The following is a 27,802-nucleotide window of genomic DNA, read 5'->3' on the forward strand; positions in this document are numbered from 1 at the left end:
CCGAATTTGGTCGAACACCACTGTGCTGCCGCGATGGAATGTCACCGAAAGTGCACAGTCTTCGATTAACGAGCAGCTGCGGGCCACAGTACAGTATATGGATGAATCCGTTCCATCACATCGCGGGTTTAAAAAAAGTTACTTTTGGGGAGGAACTTCGCTGAGCGGGTCTGAGGTCGAATATTTGCAAAATGACTAGTGGGTCCGAGCTAATAGCTTGTTTTTTGGTTCCATTTTCCTGTGGTTTCATAATACGTTGGGACACAGGAATGTAAATGATGCATTCGTATTTCTCTCCCATTATTGATACGGTTGAGCTCGTATATAATTTTTTTAAAGATTGGGTTCAAAATTTTGCCAGGGACTTGCATCTGGGATCGACATTGAATTAATAGGGAGAACTGAGGTCAGAATGACATCTGTGCAGAGCTGAAGCAAGTGTTGACTGCCCGTACTGCCTCAAAGCCTTACTCATGCGCTCCAGTACCCCTGGGTGTGGGGTTATGTCACCCTGGAAAAATAAGAACTAAAATGCACATAGAAAAACCAGGAAATAAGTGCTGAAAATGGGAAAAGCATATGTAGCTCTATTCACAAGGCCTCGGTCTCACATAAAGGGAAGGGATCACCGCAACTCTTTCCTCTACACATCAATTAAAAACGACAAGAACTGACGTTAAAAGTGCAGATAATCGTTTATTACATTGCAAAAAATACAACTGGCCAACTGCGAACTTCGCTCGTTAAATAAAAATTAAGATGAAACGTGGCAATGAAATCATGGACCTGCTTTCCTTACGCGTCTGTTTTCGCCATCCTCTCTGTTGAGCCGGTGAAAAACAGACAGACAGTTTATCACTGTGGAAGGTTCGATCACGCCGGTGTGCAGTCCAGGGAATAGGTTAGAATTTTAGAATGGTCAAGTGGATTTCTTGCAACGTTCCATACATCTGGAAAAACAGCCTCATGTTTTTGGGTCTTTAGATGAAACCTCACTTTGGAAAGCTGAAACATAGGCCCGAAGGCTTCATTCTTCTGGATAATTCATACTAGGCTCCGGGAGGGCTTCTGTCCAGCTCGTAACATCTACAGATGGACTCCATACTGACACACATAGGTAAATCAGAGATTGTCCATGATTTATTTAAAAGGCACTTTGGAAACCAAGAAATACTATTTGGCTCAAGAAGTCCACAAAGTGCAATAACACAGCCAATTAGAATTTATTCCCTTACGGTTTTTGCACGATGGTATCGTAGGCTGACATAAAATGAAAGAGACTGAGCTGATGACTCTTTTAGGATTTCAGTAACTGCCCAGTGTGTCCACATTGACTCCAGGGAACGACTTTAAAACCTTGATGGCAGGGAGGAGAAAAGTATTCACAATATTTATAAAAATAAAAAAGATGACAAAAAATAATATCCATGATCGTCCAGGGGGAGGAGCAGTTTTGGCAACGGGTGAGAAGGTTCACCTTGATTTCCATAAACGTCACATTACTGGCAAGTTCCTTTCCTTTTTTTGTTTCCGTTTTACTTCCTGGTGAGAGAGTTGAGTAGCTGCTACCATCTTGGTCCCAGATTCGGGAGTTAGAGCAGTTTGGGGTTAGCAGAGGCTCCCCCCACAGCAGCACAGAAGGCTTTGGTCCCAGGATGCCCAGAGAGAGAAGAGTCCAGGCGCTACATCGCTGCGACATCTATCTGAACGTAGAGCTGCCGGACCCCAACCTGGAGATAACCAGAGGACAAACAGTTAGCGTCACCGTCTGGCCAGCCAGATGTCATTTACACGCAATATTCCCATGAGGCTTCTGTTAACTTCTGCACCTGTGTGAAAATATTGTGCGTTTGGCTCAGGATCCAGCGGGCGTCGGCATCCGGGGCAACCAGCAGTTTGAGTGTTCCGATGTAGACGTCCGTGCACAGCGTCCAGAAGTGGGGCTCCTGCAGGTTATACACACCCTGCAACTGCTGTACCTGCAAAAGCACACACACACACACACAGTGAAGCAAACCTCTCACAACTGTAAAGAGCCGTTAGCATGCTAAAGACTGGCGGTAGTGGACAGTGTAGTGAACGGTAGATAACGACGCTTACCCTCTGGTAACACTCTGGAAGGGCCTGGTCAAGTGTGGGAGGAGTCCGCTGCATCAGAATCCCAATGGACTCCCTCAGTAAAGGAACCACACTGCAGCAGAGGAGGGTGAGAACAGGACGGAGGTCAGTGACACTAATTTGCAGTTCCCCTGAGACCTCTGGCAGCCTGTGTCTACAGCAAGGTGTTGAAGAAAGTGCACAGCAGCACTGCACAACTCTTACGCCATCTGAGGTCAGAGTTCAGAGGTCATTCTGCCATTCACAGCTGAGACCCACTGTAATTAAAACTGATGCTGCCAAATAAAATAGGGACCACATAACTCTGAAATTAGCAGGAATCTCTGGTCCTGGAAACTGTCAGGCTTGAATTATAAAAAGGAAGAAACCAAGGTCAGTGGTGTAAGGTTATATGGCTGATTTAAAAAAAATTTAATATAGCAGCTTGTTTAACTTCAGACAAAAATTTTATGAAATCCTGTAGCTGTATATGAGAAGTAAAGTTATGTTGTTCTAAAGACGCAGAATTTCATGGGCTAGGGTGACCATTGAGAGGGCTGGACATCCTCCCTCCTACCCCACCCTCTAACTGTGAGGTCACAAAGGTGACTCACAGAGCAGCAGCAGATAGGACGGAGAGATCGGAGAGATCGATGACAGGCGGGCTGGACAGTGCCATGCAAGCGGCACAGAGCCCGGCTCTCTCCTCACCGGCAAACTATTTCAGCTGCAGCTGAGGAGAGCCCCGCCCAGCCCTGCCATGTCACATTCTGCCAGACTGGTGACGTTCTCAGCCTTCTTCCAAAGCCGCATGCAGACCACTGCCACATATGGAAGCCTTTAGAGGGTTACTGGGCTTGGCGCCTGTCCGTATTCATCCCCCCCAGACCCACCCCCAAGCACCCCCCCCCCCTCTTCCCTGCAACCCCAAAACTGCACTATGTCCTTGCCGACGAAGACACGCTTTCCCCTAACCTTTCCTGCGTTGCCAGCACAAAGAAATCATTGTTCTTATAACTTTGTCCCTTCGTCTGAGGTGACCGCATCACCCTAAATTACTGCAGAGTCACTGTGATATCAGACTGCAGAGGAAGGAAAGCTCCTGGCAAGCTGCCCTGCTCTGAAAATGAGTCAGGGACACCCAAAAACACCAAGTCACGCCTAAGTCACAATGAGCCATCTCTAAACCAAGAAAGAGCAAAATACAGACCCTGTGGTTTAATGAGCCATTACCTCATAAATGCACTCACCGGCCACTTCATTAGGTACACCTGTTCAACTGCTCGTTAACACAAATATCTAATCAGACAATCACGTGGCAGCAACTCAATGCATTTAGGCATGTAGACATGGTCAAGACGATCTGCTGAAGTTCAAACCAAGCTTCAGAATGGGGAAGAAAGGTGATTTAAGTGACTTTGAACGTGGCGTGGTTGTTGGTGCCAGACGGGCTGGTTTGAGTATTTCAGAAACTGATACTGATCACCTTTTCAACTGCTTAAGTAATTAAACAAAAAAATCAATTTGTAATTAGTGTGATGCCTATATTGTGAATACCTCTTTATGACCAGGACTGTATTTTTATGGACTGTTCTTTTAGCAGGGGCACTTAGGTCAAATGTGTTTTTCTCCAGATTTAATGTCACTTGATTCATTCGGTCTCATGAGACTCGTGCCACGCAGCACACTTCCCCAATTGCCCCAACATCTGTTTTTGGGGTATGCGCATAGACTTCCTGGTCACTCAGCACTTCTTTCCAGCAAGACCTTCTGGTGAGGCAGCACGCGTAAAGCATGCAGAATCCAGCACACGCAGGCGTTTTGCCTAATAACCCCCTCACTCCCCGCTCTGATACGGCGTGGTAATACCACAGCCAGTTTGCCACTGACCAGACGGAAACCTACACCGAATCCTCATAAACCATATCATTTTCAACACAAGGACTTGTACTATATAATCAACCTGAATTTCAGGGGTCTGAAAATATGATCAACTGTAAAAAGCACTGATGAGGTGCAAAATAGTTTTAAGAAATCATAGTACTGAGTTGCTTAAACCCTCTCTGTAACGGAGGGAGTGCTGGGTTGAGCGTGTTTCCCGGCCAGCGTGCGGAGCCGCAGAGGGTGTGTAGCGGGCAGGGCCCTCCTGACTGGCTCTCCGCTCCGCCGTTTGAGAATGGGGGGCGGTGGGGGGGGGGAAACAGGAAGGCGCGGCGAGAGGGCCCCACCAGGCTCTGACATCAGCCCATTGTTCCCGCGCTTCCTGTGCGGAGCCGGAGGGGGAGGCCCCAGCGCAGACACCGCCAACGCCGCCGTGGGGCTCCCACACCTCCCATCGGCTCCGCCGGAGCCCACCGGCCTGGCCTCGCATGCCCGCTACCAGCGGCAACAAAACAGAGTCCAGAGAAAAAAGCCAATGTTAAAACGCAAGGCAAGGGTGGGTTATGACACACTGCTTTTCTCACTGCATTGTTTTCACAGTAGTCTGAAAATTCCCTCCTTCATTCCTGCTCCATTAAATTACTGGCTCTCAGTGCATTCCGGTTGCTCGGTTTCCTATTGACTTCACTTGTTCCAATATCCCCAGGCCTTCAACGCAACTGTGCCGATTCCATTAGTGTAAGTAACAATAAATGTACTACTAGTCCACCCGGTGAATTCACCAACTTCCACACCACCACCACCCCCCTTGCCCACCCCATACCCCCCCCCCACCCCCGGGCCCAAATTCAGAATATGCACTGCGTATCAGCCAGGAAATTCTCAAGATGGTAATGCCAGTTCTACAGTGTCAAAAGCATCAGGCTGAAACAACCTGGGCATAAGCAGCGAGAAAGGCCTTTTCCAGCCTGAAGACCTCCCTGCTGATATTCGCTGCACAGCACCTTGCTGGCTGTGCTGCACCAAAGCCTCTTTACAGGGGAAACTAACATGCTGTGCAGAGAACACTGCTGAACACGGGGCAATGAGGGGACCGTAAACAGTACTGTAACTGCAATTCTCTCTGAACACCCTCTGCATCCAACACAGAACAGAGTGAATTACACAATCCTGCTGAACATCACTTAGACAGTGAGCCTCACAGAGTGCAGCTTAAAAGAAAAAAGATGACACACACAACCCAGTAAACGGAAAATGGTTTTACTCCTACCATCTTATTAATAAAAGACTGACTTAAAGACATCTCCTATTACATGGGGAAATTATTCTAAATCACATTTCCACCACAAAAGCTCCCTAAATGAGTTGCTGGCAGCCCGTCTGTACACCAAGAATGTCTGCAGTCCTTGTGCTGGAAATGAGACTACAGTAAGTCATGGAAATGCTGTCCGTGAACCCACATTCCAGAGTCCCTGACCTGCGTTCACCACTGCACTCAGCTCCAACACACGCCAGGCTTTCCAGGCTCAAAAGGGCTAAAAGGCAAAATTAGACTCAAAACTTTCCCTTCCAAAAAAAAACAAAAAAAAAAACTAACCCTTTCCCTCCTGGAAAAGAAAAGCGGAGAATCTGGTCAGGTTTGGTCAGGATCTCAGGCGAGGGAGGAGGGGAAGGCCGTGGCATTTGGCCCGTCGTGTCTATTTTAATTACAGCGGAACCCTGACTCCACCAGATCTGCAAAGCTGAGCCAGCGGTTTTAATGTGGGGGGGGGGGGGGGTCAGAAAAGCAGTCCTGAAAGCGACACTGGTGGAAATGAGCACATGCAAACCGAAACACTCGAGACGCTACCTCTGCAACCTGCTATTAGTGAAATGGAAGCCAGCAGCAATAAACACCATGTGGGATAACGGTCTCATTACAGCCAAATCAATGCACCACTACAAAGACAAACAAAGTCTTCAGATGTTCCAAAGATTGGAAAGTACATGTGAACACATAGTATTATTGTATGTTATGCTTAACTACAAAGAAAACAGAAGAACTAACTGAAAAGAATATGCTCTACATGAAAAAAGATCTGTTCGGATAATAAAAAAATAATAATAATAAAGCAGTATAAACAGACAGTCAAAACCGGGCATGTCTAGGGCAGAGAGCATTCACACCTTTTTAAACTATTCTTTCTTCTCAAAATAGCACACTTTCACCTCAACGCGCAGACTAATATTTCTACACATAGAAAAAGAATATCGACTGTAAAGACTTTTATAATCTTCCTTTTTTTTTCAAACCAAGTTTGTAATCACAGTCCAAAACACTGATTTGTCCAGAGATTAGCTACTACTATTAGCAGGTTGAACACCTTCATGCAGGTCAGACATCAGTTTTTCTCTATCAGGGCTTAAAATGGAGCCAAATATACCTTTTTAACAAATGATACAGACTTGCTTACAATATGCAGACCCTTTTTTAAAGAACTGGTTATGAGACGACTCAAGAGCAGGATCGTTACAGGCTACACAAATGCCCTTATTGCTCCACAGCCTCTTTCATTGATCGCTTACTTCCCACACTTAGAACACTGCGGAAAATAGGGGGGTGCAACTGTCAGGAAATGTTTTTGTGCCGCTCGCGAAAGAAAACAAACCTATCGGCAAAGGCCTAAAGCTGGCAGACGTATTTTGTCAAACATGGGATATGAGCACCACCTTTCAGAAACCTGAGCTCTGCTAATTGGAGTAGCACTTTTTGCAGGGAAACGGCAGCCCCCTTTCAAAAGGAACGCTAAGCCGGTCCTCTGCTTCTGGCCGAGCCGCCCGTTTCGCATGCAGATTCCTAATTACTGGGCGGTTTCAAAGGGCCCGATTAGCGCTGCGCCTCCGCTGACCGCGACGCTAATTTATGCTAAACGCGCTCAACTCCGCTCATTCATCAGGCCCCGCGCTCGCAATCCGAAGCCATTACCCATTCCTGGAAGCCTTTCATACCCCTGCAGCCGCACACCGCTGGAGAGCGGCGGGGGGATCCACGTGGGACGTGAACCCGCAGCCCCCCACTACCCACTCCCCCCCTGAACCCAGGGCCCCAGGGCCCGACCGCAGCTCCGCTCTCTAATCACAGCCGGCGGAGCCAAACTGGTCCCCGCCTCCGTTCGCCGTTCCGCGCCCCCGCCCTGTGGCGCTCGTTCGCGCGCTCTTCGTCCTGGGAGCGGCGGGTCGGAACGCCCCCCAGCGGAAGGTCGCCACAGCTCCGTCTCCGCCCGGCCTCGGCGCCAGGGGAACGGCGGGTCCCGTTCGAGCCGTCCTCTGACCCCCCCCTCGCCGCGGTCAATGTCGAGAAAGCAAAACAAAAACATTCTGCGGTGCCATCAATCTCCCAGCTGGGGCCGGGGGCTGAGGACGCAGCGGAGACGGTCTCTCCGACCGGCCAGATATCTCTCCTTTCATCCACCCACCCCCCTCCGCCCTACACCTCCTGGAATCCCCTGGGTCATTCCCCCGGCATCTCCACACTTTGGCAGGTATGTGAGAATCGTTTAAACGCTCCTGCGCTGCTGCTATACGATCCTGAAATCCCACAGGCAGATCGGCTGTACAGAGCCAGGCTACTGAAGCCTGCACACCCCACAGAGGGAGACCAGCGGCAATATTTTCACAGGCCGCAAAGCACCTCCTAAAAATGACGGCTTTAAAACCTTCACGCTTTTCTAAAAGGGCACGGCCTGTGCCAGAATCGTTTCAGTAATCCAAGACCGAACATAAAGATGTCAGAACGCACACGCGAGCGGACACAGACCCAAGGTAAACAGCACGGGGAGCGTAATGAAATGGAGAGGCACGGCAGGGCAAGGCCAGGGGCGAGTGGAAAACGCGTCTCTGAAACGGTTAACGTGCTTGGGTGGAGCGCCAGCAAAATAACCACAAACGGGAAATGTTTTCAAATCCCTGCGTGACTCTCTCTGCCATTATTTTCTGCGAGCTGAACAATCTGACAGAGGCAAAACATTGTCCCTGCGCGTCTTTTTACAAAAACATAATAAATAACAGCCGTTCGTTAAGGTGCGTGTAAAATACAAAAGTGAAAGCAAACTTCGTTCGTGTTTTCTGCCTCTGATTATCTTCGTTATTTCGCGTGGTTTGGAGCCGTGCTTGCTGGCGCTGTGGGAGCTCGATTAAAGACACGGCTTTCCTTCTTCTCCTCTCCTCGTAAACAGCACCTGTACTGAAGTTCACCTCTCCTTAGGCCCCTGCTCTGCATCATGAGAAAAAGCTTTTTTTTTTTCCTCAATACTGTAAACCAATCATTCCTGTGCATTTCCAGAGAGCAGAGACAGGCCTGGGAGAGACGGTTGTGGGGGAACAGAAAGGGGTCTCCTGATAAAGAGGGGCAGAGCCGTGGTGAAGGATGCCTTTGTGCGCGCACGTTAAAAGGAGCAGCCACAGATCACAGCCGCATTCCAGCGGCAATAAGAAAGGCCCGGAACGCAGAGGGGGAGAGAGAGAGAGATTACACAGGAGGCTTTTCAGCTACTGCGTTTCAATAAAGGGGCCTTCTGCTCCTTCTTTACTGTGATTCAGTGCTCTCCGTACAGTGCTGTCCCCTTCCAGTGGAGCTGCCCTCTCCATAGAGTGTTGTCCCCTTCCACTGGAGCTGCCCTCTCCATACAGTGCTGTCCCCTTCCACTGGAACTGCCCTCTCCGTACAGTGCTGTCACCTTCCACTGGAGCTGCCCTCTCCATAGAGTGTTGTCCCCTTCCACTGGAGCTGCCCTCTCCATACAGTGCTGTCCCCTTCCACTGCAGCTGCCCTCTCCGTACAGTGCTGTCCCCTTCCACTGGAACTGCCCTCTCCGTACAGTGCTGTCCCCTTCCACTGGAGCTGCCCTCTCCATACAGTGCTGTCCCCGTCCACTGGGACTGCCCTCTCCGTACAGTGCTGTCCCCTTCCACTGGAGCTGCCCTCTCCATACAGTGCTGTCCCCGTCCACTGGAACTGCCCTCTATACAGTGCTGTCCCCTTCCACTGGAACTGCCCTCTGTGTACAGTGCTGTCCCCTTCCACTGGAACTGCCCTCTGTGTACAGTGCAGTACCCTTCCACTGGAACAGTGCTCTCTGTGTACAGTGCAGTACCCTTCCACTGGAACAGTGCTCTCTGTGTACAGTGCAGTACCCTTCCACTGGAACAGTGCTCTCTGTGTACAGTGCTGTCCCCTTCCACTGGAACTGCCCTCTGTGTACAGTGCAGTACCCTTCCACTGGAACAGCCATCTGTGTAGTGTTGTACTCTATAACTGGAACTTTGATCGCTTTCCAGTATTAAATGAAATCCATCTGTGGCTCAGGAAGAACCTTTCCCCGTCACCAAATAAACTCCTCTCCCAAAATATTCACACCGGAGTGTCCGTTTAAACAATGGAAATATGAAATTTAGATTACCAAGAGCACGGTTTATGACTTCTTGACATTCAGGGAAATTGCGCCAGAATGGATGTGATTTCACAATTGAGAAGATAAACAAATAAATATTGGTAGTGAAGGCATTTCGCGACAAGCTGTGCTCAAAATAAACACACATGTCATCAGAATAAAACCATATGCTTCAGCTTCCTGCTGTAAACTATGGAAAAGGCCCCAGGAAAGAGCCAAACCCCAGGCTTTCACTGAAGACACGTGTTCCAGCTGACCCCCAGGCTCAGCCCAGCCTCATGTGTGCTGGATTAATCCCCTCTGGAGTGGTGCCATCCGTCCAGCCTCGACAGCCACCAGCCCGCGGGGCTGTAAACACGCGTGTGCGATACAGAGGTGGAGCCGGGGAGGGACTCGAAGGGGCCCCCCCCGGGACCCAGCCGATCAGCGGCCCGGGGCCCCCGGAAGCGGCGACGCTCGGCAGGCATGACGAGCGGAGCCGGGCTCCCCGGGGTCTCTCACCTGACTCCGATGAGGATGGAGATGAGCATGGAGCAGATGGGGTCGGCGATCATCAGGTCGTACTTCTGCATCAGGAGGGCGGAGATGATGACGCCGACGCTGCCCAGCGTGTCGGCCACGATGTGCAGGAACACCCCTGCGACACAGGAACCACGCAGATCGCCACGGTTACGCCGCCCGTCACTCAGACACGCCCACACGCCCGAGCTGCCGCTCAGACAGGTCATACCAAAGACTGCTTATACACAAACGCCACACGCGGGCCATTCATACACATCTTACATCTTCACAACTGTACTGCATCTGAAGGGTTACACTGTCGAGAGACACCGCACGCTTCTGTAAGCACTTTATCAGGTCTCTGTTTACGTGCTGTCGTCAGCTGTGTGCGCAGGCTGCGCAGCAGGGCTCAGTCATCACAGCGAAGCGGCCTCTGTGACAGCACAAAGCCGCTGGTGCACAGCCAGCCTCAGGGCCCTGCGGAATGTGATGGTGTCACTCCATCTCACATGGGTGACATCATAGCAACGGGCTCGGCGTTCACAGGACCGCTGCTATGCGACGGCATCACAGACACAGACACAGACACAGAGACACAGACACACACACACCCCCACACACACACACACAGAGCATCACCACATCACTCCCCACGTGGAAGAGAGGAAGTGATGCGTCAGGCAGCGTCCAGCAGAGAGCAGCCTGAGCAGTCACTGGGCTCTGGGGCTCTCTCCCACTCCTCTTCACACACCAGGCCCTCTCTTTGGCTCCTTTCATTTCCCCCCCTCCCACTCAACAGACAGCAGCGGGAGCGACCCTGCTTCCGCTCACAGCTGCGTGAGTAACGCGCACAACTCAGCCGCGCAAGTTTCCCCAAACATAGCAGTGTGGTGAAGTCAGCGAAGCGGTGGCTTTTCCGATTGTGGAGCGGGGAACAGTAACACAAAGCAGACCTGTGAATCACAGACGAGGTGAGGTGGTGGCAGGGAGGGGGGGGGATGGAGGGAAGCGGAGCGGGGCACAAACGGGCTCTGTGCGGGACGGGCTCTGATGACGGCGCAGGAATGCTGAAGAAGGGCGCCCTCGGCGGAGGGGAGGCGCGGGCGGCCCACGCCGCGGCTCTCACACAAGCGCGCGCCATTCATCACCGCCTTCCAGAAAGGCCTCCAGAGCGGCGACAAAAGGGCCGGGGGGGCGGGGGGTCACCTCCCCCTTCCCCCCCCACCCCCCCAGTTCCCAGTTCTCCCTGTTGGGCTCAGCCCCCTCCCCTCCGTGCTCCGTGTCACTGTCCCCCAGAGCAGGCCTCCCAAAGAGCCCATTCTCCCTCTCCCTCTCCCTCTCCCTCTCTCTGTGTGCCAGCCTGAAGGAGACTATCCACTCTCTCCTTTCATTTTCACACCGGTCACACACAACGCCCCCACACTCCCACGCGGAGCCCTTTAAAGGGACAGCGTTCCCAGACCCTCCGGGCAGGGGCACCGCGCTCCGGGCACCGCGCTGGCGCGGACCTGTTCGGTCGACCCGGCTCTGGCTGGCGAGGCGAGGGTGAGGGTGAGGGTGAGGGAACCCGCACTCGCATTCCTCCGAGTCTCATTCGAACGTTCTGGGATTCTTCATGTAGAGAAACTCGATTTTAAATTAAAGTTGCCACTGCAAGTTTAAAAAACTGCAGAAAACTGCAAGTTTTCCGACTAGCCGATACATACCTTCTGAATTTTATTTTTCAATTTAGAATGAAGTATGAATGAAATACGACCACCACTGTGGAGGACAGCCAACTGCTTATGTCATGGTTTTTGTCATTAATAGTGACTTTAAAATGAATAATATTCAAAGATTTATGCCAGGATCTCCAAAACCTTACAAACTTGAAAGAAGTTTTAGGAATTAGTTTGACAAGTCTTTAAGGTTCCTCTCCAGCTATCCGAGCAAATGCTACTGCCCAGTTAAGACCACTTAGAGCATGGAGGCCATCTGGTGGTGGAAAACTGTACTATAAAAGTAGAGTTTACCTTCCAATATCTGTCTGCTGGATCCTTTTCCTGGTGTATGATCATCTGGAAAAAAGGAAAAACTGTTATGACCAGCACAAAAGCATGCCTGAAATCATCTTATAGCTCCTCGCAACATAAACATTGTCATTTCTGCCAACTTCCCCAAAATATTAAGACTGGAGCAGGTAAAGCCAGCAGCACTTTTCAAAACTACATTGACCTGCAACACCAGCACTCTTTCACCACAGCCACGTGTGCACAGTAGGTAACAGAGTGAAGATGCCTGAGGGGTGTAAGTGTGAGACTCAGAGCAGGCCTTACCGTGACACTGCAGGTCGTCGTGCGAGTGCCCGTGCCCGCCATGCCCATGGTCGTGCCCGTGGTCATGCCCGTGGTCATGCCCGTGGTCGTGCCCGTGGTCATGGCCGTGTTTGGACCCGTGGCTGTGACCGTGACCGCCATGGCTGTGTCCATGACCGACACTGCCATTGAACAGAGAGTGGCTGTGACCGTGTCCTAGAGAAGAGAGACACTAATATGAAATACTACATAAAACAATGCCGGTATGCCCAACTGACCAAACCGATTAGGCACACTCAATGTTTCCAACGGCACAGCTCAACAAATAGCAAAATGCCCGTAATAGCAATAGACCACATCACACAGGTCAAAGTGTTTAAAGAAGATTCAGTTTCAGGCACTAAAAGGCTGAGATATTATTGGGTGACTGGTCACAGTGCCCAAACCCTACCTTCATCCCCACCGTGCGAGTGGCCATGGCCTCCGTGCTGGAACACAAAGATGCCCACCAGGTTGACCAGCAACCCAGCGATGGACACCGGCAGCAGACGGTCGTGGTGAACGTCTGGAGGTTCCAGCGCCCTCTATTGGCGAGAAAGAGGAGGTGGAAGGAAAGAGCAGCAAAACAAAAATTTAAAGTGAATTGACTGCAAATTTTATAGCCGGCAAAAAGATAACAGGTATACAATAAAACCTCTACCTCTACTCCTTCTGAGAAGATGAAGAAGGCAGTGAAGATGAGGAAGAGGCCGTTGACAAACCCAGCCAGCACCTCCGCTCTCACGTACCTGTGGGAGAAAGCACAGGTGAGCAGAAGAGGCTGGGTCCAAACAAACAGCTCAGGCCTGCAATGCTCGACGCTCCAGGTCAGGATTTCTGGTATTAAAACATTCTTTCCCCCTGAAGTATGGGACTATATGCTTACACAGCAATGCCTTTTTCATGTGGATAGTGCCTCAAGTCCTCAATAATACATAACACTTGTAGCCACTCTGGTTAACCCCATATTTTAAAGGGTGTTCTTAAAATTTTGAATTATTTTACCAATTATGTGTCGCTCTTCATTCATAAACGACAAAAACGGTATGTAATTTAACAAGGATAAAACTGAATTTCACAGTGGTGACTGTAGTCAAATGATTAACAGCAACACGCACATGAATGAAACTCATTTAAAAGCGAAGCCACAGCCTTGCTACATCCCCTTACCCGTATGAGAAGGCGTCATTGGACCGCCACCTGGATATCACAGAGGCTGCCAGTCCCGCGAGGAGGGCCGTGCAGTCAAAGAACATGTGAAAGGAATCTGATATCAACCCTAAACTGAGAGACACAGGAGGACAAAGGGAGAGAGAGACAGAGACTTCATGAGATATCAACACTAAACAGTGGCAGAGATTCGCCTCGGGGAATTTAAAGGGAAAAGCACTTTGTTAGGGTTCCGCATAACTCGCTTATACACACAACAAAAGTTCTGGAGAAGCAGGTTAAACATCTTGATCCACTGTAAGCAGCCAGGCCAGACTAGGCAAATGTGTGTAAACTGGAGAAACCAGAAGCCTAAAGCGGTGTGAGATTTACAAAGGTTCGCAATACACCCCAATTTGACCGGTCAGGACAGCCAACAGTACCGTTAAATGGTGAAACTTCAGAGTGATGCATCAAGCTGAGATGCTCATTCTGAAAGCAGGGATGCACCTGAAGGTATATCGATCAAATCCTCATGCAGCCCATGTTGACTCTGGCAGGGAGTCGCACACAATTAAGCACAACTGACTAAATTGCCACTCACAGTGGGAGAGTATTCCCTTCACCCTCACTCAATAGACTCTTCAGGTCTATCAGATGCCTTTGACCTGGCTACACATATCTTACAGAACACATATGCTAGTGTGTACCCTCCCAGACTGATGAAGGAGGTTGCAGCAATTAACACCAGACATTCAAAACTGGTGGACAAAAAACATGGGGTAAAACTAAAAAGTAAAATGTGAATTGTATTGTCTGTGCTTAACAATGGACTTACAAACAAAATCTAAAAATCTGACTTTGTAAAACCACAGGCAGTCTTTAGTGGACATGTTGCTTCATGCCAATGCACCTGCTTACAAGAAAGTAAGTAATTTGATAGTTTGGAGAAGGGGTAACTTCGGGGGCTGATATACCAACTAACTGGACAAAAAATTATAATTGAGGAGATGGATGTGATTAAGATACATAAATAATGTGGTAGACAGAACAAGCATGAGAAAAACATTCGCAAAAGGATGTATCACCAATCCACTGGTAAACATATTACAATCAGTAACGTAGGTGACAGGAATTAGGCTACATAATTTTAAGTTAGCAGCTAGACAGGCAGGTAAGTCAGCCACAGTCTATACTCACTGTACAAACATATCCCTCAAAAGAGCAGGGTGGCACTTTTTAAACTCGGAGTGTAAATAGCCTAATGACCAGGATCCCTCTGGTGGAGTAAACAACCTTCTTCAACAATGGCCAAGTTACAACCAGGCATGAACTTTAGACTATGATTTCTGTGTTTTATAATGCTCCATGGGATTTTATGACTACTATAGAACCTTACAAATCCACCAATGTGTCTTTCTTCCAGATGGATCCAAAAACAAGCGCTTTTTAATAAAACTTGTTGATAGGGGTGTAGCATTGGCAAATAGTGTGTTAAGTTAACAGGTGTAAAAGCGATCCCACCCGATGGTGTGGCATTGTAATGGAGAGAGAGATGGTAAGGGGGATCACACCTTGTTAAAACGTGGAAGATTGCAAGGTTTGTGCTTTGAGGACCAACAACAAAATCCAGCTGAATATCTCACACTGGGAGAAATACCTAATAACAAAATAATGTTGGATCAGGCATGTTGGGGGTGGACATCAAGGGATATCAGTCAACTAGCAGCTGAAACTGAACCACAAAGGCTTTATGATATCACAAAAAACCAAAGCAAGACTGCCATAAAATGTCTGATAGCTACTTAGTGATAAAAAGCAAGATCACACATCTGTCTCCTCACAAAAAAAAAAACCTCACAATGAAAAAAAAAAAAATTGTGCTTTGCCATTTCCAAGTTTCCCAAATTATCTGACAAAGCAGAAATGTATTTTATCTGTTGATACTATGAGCAAAATATTTTATACCAGGAACACTGATATGAAGTGTAGGTTTTACATACAAGCAAGTACTAAACCCCTTTGAAAAGTATGTCTTGTTATCCAGAAAAGAATGCCACAATGTCAATTATTCTGCGTTTATTTATATTTCATGTCATTCAGATTCAATTTCAATTATGTATCCTGTGCAATTCAGAAGAACATAATTGACCACATTCTTTACAACCCTGTCTACCAGGAGGACTATGAAAGGGAAGGTGATCAGGCTGCGTGAGTGATTTCCGCGTCGTTTTGCATAACTGGCACCCTGAAACTGGGCAAAGCAAAAGGTTTACCGGGTATTTCCCCGGTCGTGCGTTTAAAGAACTGGATTTTGGAGGCAATAATCGAGCCGGGACCTGAACCCTGGTCCAGCATGCAGTGCAAAATTCAAGAATTATGTAGCAACGTAAAACAGACGAATCCACAATTTTCTACATGTTCATTGTTTTTACATTATTGAAGAAAACGAGAAGGCTGTCGTCTGAACATGCCGCTACAATCACAATTGCACAGAATGGTGTTGCGAACATTTCAACTAGCTGCTGCCCATATCGCACTGCCCTTATTTTCCCCCAAACAATTCAATTCAAATGTATTCAAATATAAATGGCGGTAATATTGCTTTTCGAATTGCATTATCTATACGCAATAATAATCATTCTTCTAGCGTGGCAACAAATTATGCCACTGAAAGCAAGGTCTTCCTTTCCTCGTTTAGTTCGACGTGGCATATCCTGTATTGTGTGATGCGTTTCTATGGTTTTCCTCCTTCCTCTACACTGCGGCTAGCTAGTTTGCTAAAAGATATTACCTACCTGTTGCTCCATATGCCGTACAACAGCTCAACAAAGGCGAAGGACAGATTCAGACACAGGAAAAAGAAGAGGTTTCGTGATGTTTTGTCCGACAGAATGGATCTGAAAATAAGTAAAACCACCATAAAAATATGTTTCACTGAAAAACAAGCAAGCTAGCCAACAGCTAAACATGAAAACCATGGCAAGCTAGCTTACTAACGTTGAACACCCACATCTGCACTAACAACACCAACCAGAAGAAGATGAAAATAAGAAGTTAGCTAACATAGTTACAGCTAGCTGGCTAAAAACAAGCTATATCACAGGGGCACATATGTTATCTAGCTAGTCTTGTCAAACGTTTAAAAATAATTATGCTGCCAGAAGGAGCTAGCTGGCTAACCACATCCATTCAAAAGAAATCCTGCAATCTAAGTTAACGTCAGCTGCCAAGCTAACATTAACACTGGATACTGAGGGTTCACTAAACGCTGGATAACTTTTGATTTTAACCATTCAATGGCACTAGCTAGCAAGCAAGCTAGCCAGCGGAATAATATTACAATTGAACATAGGCTAGCTATCGATACAGCTTGCCGGTTACTTGACAGGGACCGAAACAAACTACATACGGCCCGATTGACAGTGTGTAATCTAAGGAGACGGAAATGATTTATTTTGCAACTAGTTCTGTCTTTAAAAGCTAACTTTCACAAGCATCAACGCATAAAACCATAAAAAGCAAGCTAACTTGACTAACGTTGATGACCGCATACGGCCTCGGGGCTCCAGGGTCGATACTAACCGAAGACAGTCCTGCTAACTCGGATACACAAATAATTTGATACCGCTGATTTTAGCTAATAAAAGCAAATAACAAACAAAGCGTAATTTACCTAAACCATCCAGATATCTTGGCAAGGAGGTTGAATTTCGTAGGCTTGTATTCGTCATCTTTGATGGATAATGGTAACATTGTAACACAGAGTCCCCCACACTGATAGCCTGCCAGTGAAGAATACGGACTGGGAGGGATTTTATCTTTCAGATTGAACACGGAAGGGACAATCATGCTTCCGGTCGCCTGAGGGCGCTCTGCGTGGTACATAACAGATAATGTTATACTAGAATATTAATTTAATAGCTATTCTTCATAGTTATTGGCTCGGTGAAATGGAAATGTTGCGATATCGTAACACAAATTCACACAGATGGATTTGCCTAGGTTCATAAAAATAGTTGCAGGTGTTTCACAGATGTTTCTGATTACTCAGGATTCAGTTGCTTCCTTAGTGTAGGTGTAAGAGAGCTTTCAGTATCTAGTCTTAATTTTGGGATTTTGATTACCCTTGGAGTCTGTTATTGACATTTGTCAACATAAGGACCAGAGTTGTGCAGTGAAAGTCAAGGAAGCCATTATGAGACTGAGATATAAGAAAAAAAAACTAGTCAGAGACTGGTTTAGGCTTATGAAAATGAACTGGTTGGAACATTATTAACTAGAAAGAGAGCACTGGTGTGTACTGGTGAACAGTAATCGCAAAGGGACTTGGGGGCCAAGGAAGGCCAACCTCTACAGTTGATGACTGAAAAATTCTCACCATAATGAAGAAAAACCCACAAACATCTGTCTGACATATGAGAAAGACTCTTCAGGAGGCAGGCGTGGATGTGGCAGTGACTACTGTCCACAGAAGACTTTGCAAACAGAGGCTACACTGCAAGATGCAGATCAGCAGTTTGCCGCAAAAACGGGATGGTCGGGTTATAATTTGCAAAGAAGTGCCTAAATGCATCTGTGGAGTTCTGAGAAAAAGTCTTGTGGACAGATGAGACAAAAGATTTGCTTGTATCAGAATGATGGCAAGAGATAAGTGTGGTGGCGAAAAGGAACTGCCCAAGATTTAAAGACCCCCCCTCCCCCCCTCATCTGTGAAACATGGTGGTGGGGGTGTCATGGTTTGTGCATGTATGGCTGCCACAGGTACTGGCTCACTTGTCTTCATTGAGGATGTAACTGCTCATAGCAGTTATATAGAAGCATCACATCTGCTCAAGTTTGAGCAAATACCTCCAAACTCATTGGATGACGCTTCATTCTACAGAAAGACAATGATCCCAGACATACTGCCAAAGTAACAAAGGAGTTTTTAAAACATGCGTTTTGTATGTTGAAGAGAAAACTTAAGGCAACTAGTCATCAAAACAAGCACGAGCTGAAGATACAGCTCGATGCTGTACAGATGCTGCTGTACAGAAGATACTCTATACTATAAAACATGCTGTAATTTCTACATAGTGAAACCAAAGAGTATAAATATACCCTTAAATAAAAGCTGCAAATGTGCACATTCATCACATGTGAATCGTTTGATTACAAATCTAAAATTGTGGACTATAGAGGTAAAATCAAGAAAAAAATATCGTATCACACTGTAATCTTTAAAGTATCCATGCCACTTGTCATTAAGGGATGCAGGCTTCCCTGGTGTCATGGCTATATTCCCAATATGGTGCCTTAACCTGGCCATCGCCCAAGAGAGTGTCACGATTGAATAATAATCAGAATTTGGGTGATTCTATTTTTGTTCTGTTTTAAAGGTATTAAATCTGTGTGTCATTTTTTAAATGAAAACTTTTGGCACCAACATATGTTTTTAGGTGAAAGTACAACAGCTGGTTTTGCACAATGTTCTCCTTTGTTTATTATTCAGTGTTGTGGATTGGTGGCTAAATAGTTTAACTGCTAGGTAGCTACAATCACATGATTGTCAAGTGAATATATACTGCATTTTTGACAGACAGCATACTTTCCATCAATGTACATTTTTAAACATTTATATTATGAATTCAGTACAATTAAGAGGGATATGGTCACTCTCGTGTGTGACATACTGTTTATTGTTGACATTTATAGTTGAATTGGAGTAATAACAACTATTGTGCAATTGTGGTTGTAAGCTCAGAAAACCTGTGGGAGGTCCTAGTTGTAAAACAAGACACATGATAAGATAAAAGCATTGAGGTGTTAATAGTAGGTGTGGCACGGGAGTGACATCCCACCCATTGTATTAGAGAAATAAGGCTAATTACTTATGCAAACGGTACTCCCATATTTAACTGTACACCGAATAGGAATGCAAGAACCTTGGTGTGGTTTGCTCTTCCTGTATCTTTTGCATTGGCATGTTCAATTGTTGTGATTTTGCATCAAGCCAGTGCATGGAGAGGAGCAGTGGTATGGAAGGTGATAGGAAGGGGAAAAGCAGAATTCCAGAAGGTTTACAGCAGGAGTCAAACTCAAGTCCTGGAGGCCCACGGTGTCTGCAGTCATTTGTGCTCTCCTTTAAGTTAGCTACCAATCAGGCCCTTGCGACCAAGGTGTGTGAATACTTTAGCCTGTCAATGACTCAGAGTAATCACTAAAACAGTAGGCCCTGTGGCCCTCAAGTACTAGATCTTGACACCTCTGGTTGAAATAGACTGAATAGTGTTGCCAGTGTTGTGTGGAAAACAGCTAATGTTCAGGTAGGGACCAGGATTTGGACTAGTATCTAGTTTTGTATGGACGCTATACATGACAATTTGTTTCATGTCTAGCATTCAAAATGTTGTTGATTAAGAATATTTTTGCCGCATGAACGTGTTGAATTCATTGTGTTGTTCAGGGGAAAATATGTCAAAAAGTTGCAACAAAATTTAGAAAGTCCAATGGGGGTAAATGCGTTTTGAAGGCATGGTATTTTGGTATATCTGGTTTGTCTGTTCAGGTTTTATACAAATCCCATATAATTTTACCTTCATATTGGCCATTGTGTTGAGATAAGCATATTACTATTCAAATACAAAGCTTTACAACATAAAGGCTCCACCTGCATGCACTCACACATGCACCCACTCACACAACAACATTGGCTCACCAGATATTTCTGAAATGACACTCAGTAGGTGATGACAGTTTTTCACTTTTAGAATTTGTCCCACTTTCTCCCAACTTTCATTTCTTCCAACAACTGCAAAACTACAACGTTCCTTTTAATATTCATTAAAAAAAGTATGATCCTCTTCAAAACAACTGATACGGATAAATGAAATTAATCTGCGTTTACATTATTAAGCCTGTAGATGGCAGCATTATACGCTTTCTCTGTGTCACGCTGACAGCAGCGTAAGTATAGTCATGGACTGGAGAGATTTCTTCTCATTAGGTAACAATGGAGCTTTGCTGAAGGAGGAAAAATTTACTGCGATGACAGAATTGACAGACAACATAATCTTTATTGCTGTCACATAACTTAATACTCCTTGTGTTTGAGTTTATTTCTTTGGCTGTCTTCCTATGGCCAAATTACTTTTATAAAATAACTTTACTTTAAAAATAATTTTGGTCTATATTATATGTCTACCAATCTATATAAGTGTGTATTTATATAGTAATTATAATATAAAATATGCACATTCTGTTGTGTTCATATGTAAAATTAAAATGGGAATGTATTTGTGGAACAAACATCCACAACCACGTATAACCTCAATTTAAATTTAAATTAAATTATAATTTCTTAAAAATCAATATGTCGAAGCATTCTCTGTGAAAGATATTTAGTAAGGGACAGTTTTTTGTTCTGTTTTTGTTTTTGTTTGGTTTTTTGTATTTAAAAAATATTTTTTGATTAGACAAATATATAAAATGTGCTTTATAGAATAGAATGTAATGCAAGACATGTTGCCATGTGTGAAATACCATATTCGCCTCTCAGAACCTCATCCTTTCTGGCCTGCAGATGTCCCCGAAGTATCAAAGTGAAAAACCTTGCTCTGGTGAGAGCCTTCCGACATGTAACAAGTGGAAAAAGGCACTGCATTCATGAAAGAACTAAAATATAACATTGCAAGATGCATTTTTGCTTCTTTATCATGCTCCTTTTAACTAACACATCAGAACTACTGGTGAACAATAGACCTTGATGTATTCCAAAACTTATTTTTTAAGAGCAACATTTATTAGATGTACCTATTAGCTAATTTAAGTGTTTTGATCTTGTAATTCTTTTAATAAAATTGTTTTTGCTGCTTTAAGGAAATCCATGACATATTTTTACAGATTTATCTAGAGAGAAAATTAAATTCCTATATTAAAGTACTGATTTTAATTTTTTTTTTTTTTACATATATTTTTCAAAAAAGCAACCAAGGGCGACTCATTTACACCAGTCACACAAAAATACTGAACAGTGACATATCATGCACAGCAGGGAAAATCAATATCAAAGGTATTTTTATCAGTTCCATCAATAGCAGACAGTGTAATTGACTGTGAAATACGTAGATAAACTACAAGATTATTTCTATTGTTTTAGCAGTTTGTACATATTCCCCCCTGCAGCTTTAATTTAAAATTAATTTAGAAAATATTAAGGATAAAACACAAATGGCAGGCAAAGCCACGCATCCTGTGAGGGTTTAAAAGTATCCAACTTATTAAAATTGCCTGTGGCTACGTTGTGGTAGAATTCCGAAGCATATTTTGCTTGCACGGACTCAAATAAAGCTTTATTTTTTTCTTGTGTTTTCATTAGTCTACAACCTTCATGTTGATAATTGAACTAAGCAGTTGTATAATATGCATATGTATTCCATACTCTGCATGCTAATTTTAAACAGCAGGAATACTGTACAAGCTTCGTATTGTTGCTTTTAAAAAAGAAGCCATTACAAGGCTAAAGAAAGTGAAAAGAAGCTCACAAACCTTTGGCAAAAAGCTTTTGGTGACAAGGATAATAACAACACAAAGCTCAGGAACTACTGTGCGTGGACAGAATATTAAGCACTGTTACCAAAAAATAAATTCAAGTAAACAAAATCAATGAGTGCACAACAAGGATCTTACAAAACATTCAAATGGAAATGTTCCCATGGAAACTCGTCGTGTAGGCACAATTAGGAGCCCAGATTACAGTCCAAGTTTCCCAGACCCAGACGCTCTCAATGTGTGTCAGTCCTAATTATACAGAGAGCTGTTTAATTGACATCTAATGAAAGGGTTTTTTGGTTGAGATCAATTTTTTGGGGGCCAAAAGAACCACCCAGATAACCAGAAGTACTGCAGTAGCATTCTGACCAGCATGCTGATGACAGATTTTTTTTTCCATTAACTTCTTTAAGACTGATGAACCTGGACTATTCCTGAGCTGATTTTCTGTTTAACGTTCCTCTGTGGAGGTTCAATACACAATGTGTTAAGAAATATGTACGCTCATTTACGGATTAATGATCTGGGTAGATTTTTCAACATGGCATAATTGAGCCAGCTCCTTTCAGCTATGTTGTCAAAAATATGAAAACAACAACAATAAAAAATCCTCAGGAGTTCCAGTGCCTGAAACAGGCTAAGATGTGACAAATATACAGGGACTGTTAGAGTTTTACCCTCTGTCAGGCTGGGTAGAGTACACTATATTTATATGATTGTAAGAGATTGATAGCTGTGACTTTTTTGATGTCTTATAGACTTGTCAGTGCACAGTCATACAGTACAGTATGTAAAAAAACAGTACAAATGATTTTATGTCTACTTAAATGGATTATCAAAAACAATTGCATCTTCAAATACTTAAAAGGAAATATTCAATACCTTTATGAATATTTATAATCATGATAACAATGAGCTTCCTTTCAGAGCTGTCATATAAATCGTGACTGGCTCTGAATTTGTTTTTCTCTTTAAAAAAATCATGGCATGGTACAAGACGTGTATCCCACTGTTATGTTGCCTAGCACTAGAACGTGTTTTGTCAAATAATAAATGTACATTACTTCTGTTCCTGTTATTTGACATACTACTTTATGCCTGTGCAGGAAGGAAAAGAAAAGAATGACCAAATATGGATCAGTCACAAATCCTCTTTTTCAATACCATTAATTTCGATAAGTGAATAAATACTTCTGTATTACAACTTTCCATGTACTTTCTGTCACGTAGTTCTGAGATTTAAAAAAATGTGCAGTAGTAATAAATAGTAGTCATTTTCATGAAGTGCCCATTTATGTACTGGACAATAAATCAGAAAGCAACTGAAAAACAATATATTGATACAAAGTATGAATGGGCCTTATGTTTAGACTTTCTAGAGAGAAAAGCAGACCAGTATGTTGTATAAACAATGCAACCCATTTGCTTGTGTCATAGGTTGTGAAAATGTGAACCAATGTGGACTCTCTGTCAGGAATTTGTTCAGCACAAACCAAGGCATTAGCAGCAAATCATCATGGCTCTGTGAAATCAAGAGCAGTTTGCACAGGTTTGGCTTGGCAGGGTGTAAGCTCCCTTAACTATTTGCACATTTTCTTTTGCTGTAAAGCGTTTTTTTATTAAAACAAAAAAAGATTTTGTGTTCATCTCGGTTGAGCTCTTATAAATGGACAAGACACCTCCAGGTTTATTGATGTTATTGATAATATGAGACATTGATAAGAAGAAAAAGAAGAAGAAGAAGAAGAACAACAACAACAACAAGAACAAGAACAAGAACAAGAAGAACAAGAAACATTGTCATTACTATCACATCATCGTCATCATCATCATCATCATCCTCAACATCTTAACTATCATCATCTTTGGAAATCCCCAGCTGCAAAGCTTCATTTTTGAAAAACAGGCAGTGACCACATGTACAATAGAATTCACAAAATAAACATTTACGCCCACACAGAAAGCAAACCCACATTCATGGAAGTCTTTGCAGTAGGGAAGGAGACTGCTGTGCTTTCCTGTTTTTCTTAAACTATTAGAATTTCAAAGAAAATGAAAATTTGGTGTGTAAAGAAGCAATGAACTATGCAAGGGCTGACTCCCATTGTTTCTTCTGATATTTGATTTCAGATTCTTACAGATGATATAAAACAGGTCCTTTCATAATCATTGTGCTCTGTGGTTGTGGTTTGTTTCTCTTACTCTGTCAGACAGCAACCAGCCACTCAAACAAATGATCACAGAACTGATGTCACTCTGTCATTCAAATGCAAAGAATCTCAAGCTGTCAAAACATCTCTGGGCACTTCAGGGAGTTCCATGTCGCAATCTCATGAACACAGAGGTGTGATGGATCAAAGACAGATAGCTGCAGAAGAGCAAATTCTAAATTTGGTTAGTGATGGCATATTTTAAAAGAAAAACATCTTCACTTTTTTCTTTTGCATAATGAATCAACTATTCAAGTTGAAAAAACATTGCTAGACCTTACATGCTGCAGTGTTGCTGTAAAGACAGCCAAATACTTTCAACAGAGCAAATAATGCACCTCGATCAAAAACTGCAACCTAAGGAAAAACAAAAACAAAACAACTGCAGATAGTAAAATATTCTGCTGACCCTGACAGTGATCTTATTCAGATAAAGCCAGAGTGGTAAGCCAAACAAAAGGAAAGGACATTGTTTATGATATTGAAGACCCCTGGGTTAACATGCAGCTGCTTAACCATGGGGTTTAGTTCCACAAATCCTGCTTTGTTTCAGCAGTGGGCCAACGTTCAAAAACAGCCTGAGTTTGTTCTTTCATAAACGTGGAGATGGTCCTTGAAGAACTCTGAGCAGGAAATGCCTTATCCTTCATTCTTTAAAAAAACAACAAAAAAAAACACAAAAACAGGGCTCAGCAAAAATTATTGTCTCTAGGTTCAATGCCCACTTACTACAGAACATCCTCCTACACTCAAGTCAAACCATATCAATGGGAGTCAGAGGTTGCAAAGCTTTAATGGCTCATGGTCCTGCTTAAGATCATTCCGAGAAGTGTTTCAATGAAATGTTCCACGCAAACAGAAAGCAAGTGATATTTATTACTCGTGCTGACAGATACACGAGCTCTGACATCTCTTACACTGTACAGCTTGTTCCTTGTACCACGCAGGGCACTGAGGAATAACACTGACATGCTTGCTCCACTGCCTTTCTTGTAATTTTATTAGAGAATGTCCTGCCAGCTTGTGCAGTTTTCACATTGGGTGTTAAGAAAGCACCTTTAAAACGGTTACAAACTCAACAGCAGCACAGCTGTGAATTTGACAGCTGAAGTCAACATCCTCATAATTACATTAGGCCAGAGGCACACAGCCCATGCAGTACAGGGTGTCAGAACTGCCTAGCTCTCAGCTAAATATTGCAGGTGTCTGTTTAGATGTATCTCAAGCAGTGCCTCACAACCGCAGACAAGGTGATTTCCTGCTCAATGTAGCGATGAAACATCCCCCAAGATCCCAGGCTTGCTCAAATGCCTTCCTGTGTGACTCTGTACACACCGAGTGCCCACTTTACACGCCATTTACCCTGAACCCATTCTTGATGTTATTTCAGCTTAAGATCACCATCCCTCATCAGTGGAATAATTAATGTTCATTAAAATATAGTATGGGCTGTACAGAATGCACTGAATAGAGCGCAGACCTCTGTCAAGACACAACGCACTCCCCTCGCATGAACGTGCAGAGCAAACGTCTTGGTAACCCCGTGTTACAGCCCAGTCTAGGGTCCGACCATAACAGGAAACAGGGTAAAGGCAACGAGTGGGAAATTGACAATCGGAATGAAAATGCCAAACCGGTCCAAAACAAACTAAAAACCTGGCTAGTCTTCAAGAGCTTGCTGGGCACAGGACAGCTTTGAGCACTGAGCTTCGGGATAATTAGTCCGCAGGTTGCGACTAAGAATCCAAATAGAGTACCCCCAACAGAGATGAAAAATTCCACCCTGAGTTATCTTCAAAAATAATAAATAAAACATAATAAAGCAATATAACAAAATAGTATTCCAATGGAAGGATTTGTAATTCAGCTGGGAACTCTGTGCAAAACAAGAGTCGAGGTCCAGAAAGATGGTCAAACGCAAAATCCAATCAGCAAACAAACCAGAAGGACTGGACAAGACCAACGTGAGGTCAAATATGAAAAGTCAAATTTAGAGATCACTCTCCACAAAACACAGAGCACAAGTTTGAAGAGCTAGTCTTCACTGGCTCCAATGAACGGCAAACTTTAACTTTTTCAAACCGAGTAACAGGAGATTGACATGCCAATCTGATGCCAAACGGGAAAGATGAAACACACATGCAGCAGAGATAAATGTAAACACAAAACTTACGACAGAGGTCATAACTCTGAGATGTGTTTGGCCTGTTGGTGATGCAAGAGGAAAGGCCATAGGGTCACCAAAATCAATAAGCTTCTTCCTCTTGGGAACATGAATGTGCATAGCAAATTTTATGACAATTTCTTTTTGAGATGTGTCGATCACGATTTGAAAACTTAGCCTGATAGTGGCCCTAGAGGAAAGGTCATGGGGTCACCAAAGTCAATAGGGTTCTACTTGGGAACATGAATGTGAATAGCAAATTTATATGCATGGGAACAGCCATTACTTTCCCAGATATGTCTGTCACGGACACACGGACAAATGGACGAACGGACCGACAGCATCGCATATCCTCCTCGGCGGAAGTAAAAAATAGCAATTATTACCAATCGATTATTGTTTAATTATTTTATAACTTTAAGGGGATATCTAACTTAAAAATACCTGAAGCTAATGTAAAAGAGTGGCTTTTGTTTATTCTAGGAATTCACCAGGGACTTCTGAAACGGAAATTCAGTTTCCAGTGCGCTACATTAGAAGGACCTCGTCTCACCTTTACTGACTTGGCCACATATCAGGGCCCAAAATAGACTAGAACTGGCCACGTGAGAAGTGACTTGCATAGCAAGATAATTATAGAGAATTATATATAAGATAATTTATTTGAGAAATCAGAACGCACAGGCTGCATGGAGAAGCAAAAGACCTGTCACATCAGCGTGTGCCTCCAGCACCACAAAGCTGCATTTGCACCACCCCGGCTCTCTCTCATCTCCCCACTCCACTTATAGAAAACCTGCCAGCTCTTTGCACATACTGTGACATCTGTACAGTTGCCATGACTACTGTCTAATTTAGAGGCAAGGAAAAAAAGACAAGACGAAGATGAAAGGAAAAGAGTATATGCAGTACACTAGGAACATCACTCTTCACACAGTTCCTTCCACTATTACAATGGACTAAATTTTTCCATCTAGGACACTTCAAAAGATGCTGTACATTGGGTGTTTTGGGTATTTTTAATGCATGCTTTGTGACACTATGACAAAATGGAGTGCACATCTGTGCAAAAATAATAGTGCAGCCTACATCTTATTTTATGGTCTCTTCATATATTTTATCTTATATTTTAATAACTTAATTTTTGCTTGAGACTGAGCCCTACCCTGAACTGACATGAGGTTGTTCCAGAACTACTAGTAGTTAGTGGGTTAATATTACATAATAATGACTTTTATCAGTTTGAATGTCTCTTTGATATATTGGTTATAATATGCAGTATGGAGCAGAGACAGGCTTCCTCCCACAGCCTCATCAGCGTGCTGTTAAACACAGGCTTCCCAGAATGCTTTCAGCCAGAATTGAAAATGAAAGTACACGTGTGATGGCACACAATCAGTGACTCATCGGCTCAGAATTTCCCCAACTTGCCCCCATGTGAACCTGTGGTGCCCAGAATCATAAGTGCACTTTATACGTTTTCTTCCAAACAGAACATTCAACATA

General features: G+C 44.3%; 1 protein-coding gene across 1 annotated transcript; it reads right to left on the bottom strand.

The window, feature by feature from the left end:
• Positions 1-676: 676 nt before the first annotated feature.
• slc30a7 (solute carrier family 30 member 7) lies at positions 677-17,226 on the bottom strand. Its single transcript, XM_064333259.1, has 11 exons — positions 17,067-17,226; positions 16,189-16,290; positions 13,412-13,525; positions 12,903-12,990; positions 12,654-12,786; positions 12,224-12,418; positions 11,921-11,965; positions 9,909-10,044; positions 2,101-2,191; positions 1,830-1,979; positions 677-1,730 (listed from the first exon to the last, which is right to left on the bottom strand). The coding sequence occupies exons 1-11, from the start codon at positions 17,144-17,146 to the stop codon at positions 1,683-1,685; spliced, it is 1,182 nt and encodes a 393-aa protein (XP_064189329.1). The 5' UTR covers positions 17,147-17,226; the 3' UTR covers positions 677-1,682.
• Between the last annotated feature and the right edge of the window lie 10,576 nt (positions 17,227-27,802).

The sequence above is a fragment of the Anguilla rostrata genome, chromosome 4 (genome assembly GCF_018555375.3).
Source record: "Anguilla rostrata isolate EN2019 chromosome 4, ASM1855537v3, whole genome shotgun sequence".
In the NCBI taxonomy this organism is placed as follows: domain Eukaryota; kingdom Metazoa; phylum Chordata; class Actinopteri; order Anguilliformes; family Anguillidae; genus Anguilla; species Anguilla rostrata.

Excerpts from the sequence above, each read along its gene's own strand:
- slc30a7 (XM_064333259.1), bottom strand. The coding sequence starts at position 17,146 with ATGTTACCATTATCCATCAAAGATGACGAATACAAGCCTACGAAATTC. Across the intron at positions 12,787-12,902 it reads TCTTCTCAGAAGGAGTAGAG|AGGGCGCTGGAACCTCCAGA; the intron begins GTAGAGGTTTTA and ends TCTCGCCAATAG. Across the intron at positions 1,731-1,829 it reads CGCACAATATTTTCACACAG|GTTGGGGTCCGGCAGCTCTA; the intron begins GTGCAGAAGTTA and ends GGTTATCTCCAG.